The sequence below is a fragment of the Penaeus vannamei genome, chromosome 14, assembly GCF_042767895.1.
Source record: "Penaeus vannamei isolate JL-2024 chromosome 14, ASM4276789v1, whole genome shotgun sequence".
In the NCBI taxonomy this organism is placed as follows: Eukaryota; Metazoa; Arthropoda; class Malacostraca; order Decapoda; family Penaeidae; genus Penaeus; species Penaeus vannamei.
The window spans coordinates 6,097,440-6,102,439 of NC_091562.1; the positions used below are offsets into that span (position 1 = coordinate 6,097,440).

At 38.2% G+C, this 5,000-nt stretch overlaps 1 protein-coding gene across 2 annotated transcripts in view; it reads left to right on the forward strand.

The window, feature by feature from the left end:
* Nucleotides 1–1,951: 1,951 nt before the first annotated feature.
* LOC138864056 (uncharacterized) overlaps nucleotides 1,952–5,000 on the forward strand; it is a 3,443-nt gene continuing 394 nt past the window's right edge. The window contains exons 1-2 of one of the 2 annotated variants that reach the window (XM_070130081.1): nucleotides 1,952–2,687; nucleotides 3,214–3,630. In XM_070130081.1, the coding sequence (XP_069986182.1) occupies nucleotides 3,279–3,630 (352 nt within the window). In that variant the 5' untranslated portion in view covers nucleotides 1,952–2,687; nucleotides 3,214–3,278. The remainder of the gene's footprint in view (nucleotides 2,688–3,213; nucleotides 3,631–5,000) is intronic. The other variant, XM_070130080.1, reaches the window with a different exon arrangement.

A 5,000-nucleotide genomic window follows, 5' to 3' on the forward strand; every position in this document is an offset into this window, starting at 1 on the left:
TATTATTATTCACCTTAGATTTGGCTGTCGCACTCTTTTTATTATTTCTATAATTTCATTAATTCATCTATCATTATTTTCTTTATCAGTTCGAATCTACTCTATTAATTTAACTTTCTTTTTTTTCTATTATTATTCACCTTAGATTTGATTATTTTTTCAGGTATCTAGCTACTATTGGTCTTTCACCCTTGTACTATGGTGGTTCTTTCTCTCTTCCTTCTAAACCACTCACTAACCTCTAAGTACATGAATGAGGAAACGACCAAACGACTATTAAAGCCTAGTTAGGGATTGACAGGGATAACTAGTATATTTTTTTAAAAGTAAAAGAGGCTGAACCGTGAACAGAGCGAAGTAGTCCTACAATGTGAACATTTCTGATGAATGAGCAGTGGACAAGGAAGATAATGATGAAACGTATCCATGTTGACAAATGTAGAAAAGGTATGAATGAGACTGGATATCTTCACAATACAAGAGATGCATTTGACCGGTTTCGATTACGTCTTCATCAGAAATTTCATTAATTCATCATGTATTTCTGATGAAGACGTAATCGAAACCGGTCAAATACATCTCTTGTGTTGTGAAGATATCCAGTCTCATTCATACCTTTTCTACAAGATTATGATACTGGTTAGACGGACGGAAAGAGGAATAGATAGCGAGTGGATGAATAGATGAAAGAGAGAGAGAGAGAGAGAGGAGGAAAAGTAGATAACTTTTTTTCCTAAAGCTCGTATTTATTGAGTTAGCGGCGGTATTTTAGGAGTGGATGTTGTCAATACTAATCAGATTGCAGTTGAATATTCGCTTTATGACAGCGAGGAGTAAGTTTTGACAAAAATAAATGCATAAATAAACAAAACAATAATAATAATGATAGGTTCTGGGCTTTACATTTAAACCGACCGTGGGAACCTTTCCCATGCACGCTAACCTTCCCGGTCAGTTTCCTAAAATATACACTTTTTTTCAATATCTGGTACTTTGCTTGACTTGCTTCTCTCACGGAAAATACCGGCTACTTACTTTTTTTTTTTTGTACATACCGATAATGAATGGTTGAACTTTAAAGCTAAGAATAGAATGTTGAGGTGGGTAAGTTTGATGGAATATGTTCGTACTGGGAATATTGCTCGCGTGACTAACCTTCTCTCTCTCTCTCTCTCTCTCTCTCTCTCTCTCTCTCTCTCTCTCTCTCTCTCTCTCTCTCTCTCTCTCTCTCTCTCTCTCTCTCTCTCTCTCGCTCTCTCTCTCTCTCTCTCTCTCTCTCTCTCTCTCTCTCTCTCTCTCTCTCTCTCTCTCTCTCTCTCTCTCTCTCTCTTTCTCTCTCTCTCTCTCTCTCTCTTCTTTCTTTGCTCTCTCTCCATTGCCCCCTTCCCTCTCTCTCTCTCTTTCTTTCTTAAATTACAGTAGGAGAGCACTCAGGAAATGAAATAAACACACACACGCACACGCACACGCACACGCACACGCACACGCACGCACACACACACACACACACACACACACACACACACACACACACACACACACACACACACACACACACACACACACACACACACACACACACACACACACACACACACACACACACACACACACACACACACACACACACATATATATATATATATATATATATATATATATATATATATATATATATATATATATGTGTGTGTGTGTGTGTGTGTGTGTGTGTGTGTGTGTGTGTGTGTGTGTGTGTGTGTTACGGCCAAATATATGTAGGCCTATATAGTGATGCACGGTAGAAAGTTGTCAGCCAGAAGTGGGCTGTTATCTATAAAGGTGAATATTTTGATATAGTCTGAAATTTAAAACATGCGTTTATTTACATATTACTTCATTTATTATAAAAAGGGTTTATGCTCGCGCCCCCTTTCATGCCGAAGAGGGACGTCTGAGGAGGCGCCATTTGCGCCATTGTCTTTTATCTCTTTTTATCCACCGCATCCTTAAACCCAGGTCCAAGGTTGATAGATTATTTTATGTAATGGGGATTCTGGAAAAAGCTGTGTTGCTTACATGAAGAAATATGTAATGGATTATTGATGAATGCTATTTTATAAAGTGCCACGTGTCTCCCATGTTTATTTTCCACATTTTTCGATATCTGGTTTTGTAAAAGAATGTATATTTTGACCGTTCTGGATCGTGTTTGGTTTCCACGGCAACGACGGCTGCCATGGAGACTACTGTACTCGAAATAAATGGAATTAAATGCTAATATGAGTAATATAAATGTATATACATTTATGTGCATATATATGTGTATGTGTGTGTGTGTTTTCTGTTGAATAGTACTAATATAATTTTACTATTTCTATCGCTCTTACATTGCCAACACGGAAATGAAATAATAAACAAAGTAGAGAGGGAAAGAGAGATGGACGGATATGTTTGGCGGAACGCTTTTCCTGCTTTTAGTGCTCCAGAGATTTCAACAAAAGGCGAGAGACACATGGATAAAAAAAAGGGAATACGATAACGAAAAGAAAGAGAAAAGGAGAGAAATCAAAGGGATCATAGAAGGATCTTGGGAGAAAAAAAGAAAACAGGTAGATTCGTAGACATTGATTGTAGATTGGGTCAGTCTCCGCCCAGCTTTCTTGCAGGTGACACGCGGAAAGCTCGACCTCTTCGCTCTAAAGTTGGTAGGCCTTTTTAGCTAAAAACTAATACTAATAATGATACTAATAATGTTTTACGTTATTGATAGACTTCTTTATACGTCTACAAATGTACCCAACTTAATTGTTGCTTAGGTTTGCTTATGTCCTAAAATTCTCAAGGTCTATTCGGTTTAATTATAACTTTTTTATTACCTCAATACACCCCCTAATCGTCACTAATGTTATGATTTAATCTATCTTGTACATATATAGATGCATATACATATACACATATATACGGTTATAGTCATGACGTAACCGCAGTTGGTGGACCGGTCACAAAGTCTAGACTGTTGAGTAATATTACATCACAATTAAATCAAGCCCCGTTACTATATATGTGTCTATATATGTGTGTGCGCGCGTGTGTGTAGGTGAGTGCTTGTGCATGGATGTATGTGTAGGTGTGTGCGTGTGCATTGATGTACATGTTGTGTTTAAATATTTGTGTCTGTTCATATAGGCTACATGTATATAAACGAATACTGTATACCTTTCAATCCCACAGTGTACCGTACTAAAACCCCTGCACTAACGGTGACATGAAACTATAACAAAGGTCGCCGGCAAACCATGCATCTCGTAACAAGCTTATTGGTCGCACGGTGTCTCGCCTTGGTAACCCTAAGTCCACCCCATGTATCGGCTGACTGTGTTGCTGTATTCAGCGGTCAAGAGAAGCCCTGTACCTCAGTGTGTGTGGTGCCCAGCTCTCCCTCGCAGCTGCCCACTTGCTCAACACACAAGAACGGCAACTCCCAGTATGGCCCCTGCAGCTCGGATTGTGACTCCAGTTACTGTAGCGAAGAGTGTCAGCTTCGAATAGCGCAAGTGTCGGGTGGTGCAAGTCAGACCACCACAGCAGCTGGAAACGATGCAAGCACAGCAGTAGCAGGATTTTCGACTACACTGTCAACCATGCCAGGTAAAATAATAACCACGATACATGCTTCCTTTTTTTATTTATGTTTTGTGTGTGTGTGTGTGTGTTTGTATTTCTAGTCTCCTGCTAATGTTCATACACAAATATCATTCCTATTCTTATTAACCAAGTAAAAGAATTTAATTAAAAGAGCTTTAGCGTCATTTAAAACCTAGATTAACCCCAGCTTGATTCAGACCTGCCCTTACTCTGCTATAATTATTCGAGCTAACTATTGCCTATTCTTCTGACAAATTCTATTCTGCCCTTAGTGGGTCACGCAACCAGGTGAACTGTTCAACAGCCGGTATTATCTTTAATTTTACTGATTTCAATATTTTCAGACCGTTGGCAGCCTCTGTTACAAGATACCCACTCTCATTACCCAAATAAAATCTCTTTTCTGTAGTAAATTGTGTTTTTCCATCAGCAGCTTACTGTATCATATCGTCTATAGATCGATAGAGACGTATATAGACAGACATACATATGTGTGTGTGTGTGTGTGTGTGTATGTATATATATATATATATATATATATATATATATATATATATATATATATAAACATATACACATATTCATGTCGAACAAACTGTAAAATGAACAACGAAGGGAAGAACAAGAAAACACAGGAATATGCCGAAGACCTTGTTCTTCCCTTCGTTGTTTCTTTTACAATTAATAATGCTCCGAGTTACAGCTTCCACTTTTGGTCTGTTTTCTGATCCAAGTTGCCCTTATCCTAATTCTTAGGTTAACTGCCTCTATCTTTCCATCCCTCTCTGGGCACTTACTAGTTTCTTCTCCAATAACTTGGTCTTTGTCCATGTCTCTGACCGATATGTTATGACCAGGAGGACGTTCTGGTCTGAGACTTTTCTCTTTAAACAAAGTGGCAAGGAACTTCTTAATATATCACTGTGTCTGCCAAAGGTGTTCCAGCCTTGCCTGATTTGACTCACTGAAGAAAACAATACCGTTTGCTAATCTTAAATTGTTTAGATGCTCGTCCCCTATTTTGATATAGTCTTTCCCCTTCATTCTACCTTCAGTATTTCCTCTAGGCAAGTTGTAAACAATGAGATGGTGTCGTTCTGTGTAACGTTTATTTTTATTATTTGGATTTTGTCGGTTTCTGTTTGGAACTTGACGGTCGGTGTCTCATTTTTGTTTATAAATTCCAATATTTTACAACAGCTTCTATTATTGTTGTTATTTGTATAGAGTCCAATGCCTTTTCTCTCTTTCTCTCTTAATTGAGTGCGGATTTGTGGTAAATAAGTACTTCTATAGATACACTGACGCTGATGATTGTGGGGGTATTGGCAGATTTAGGAAGATTTAAGGGAAAGAACGAAATGAAAGGGTAT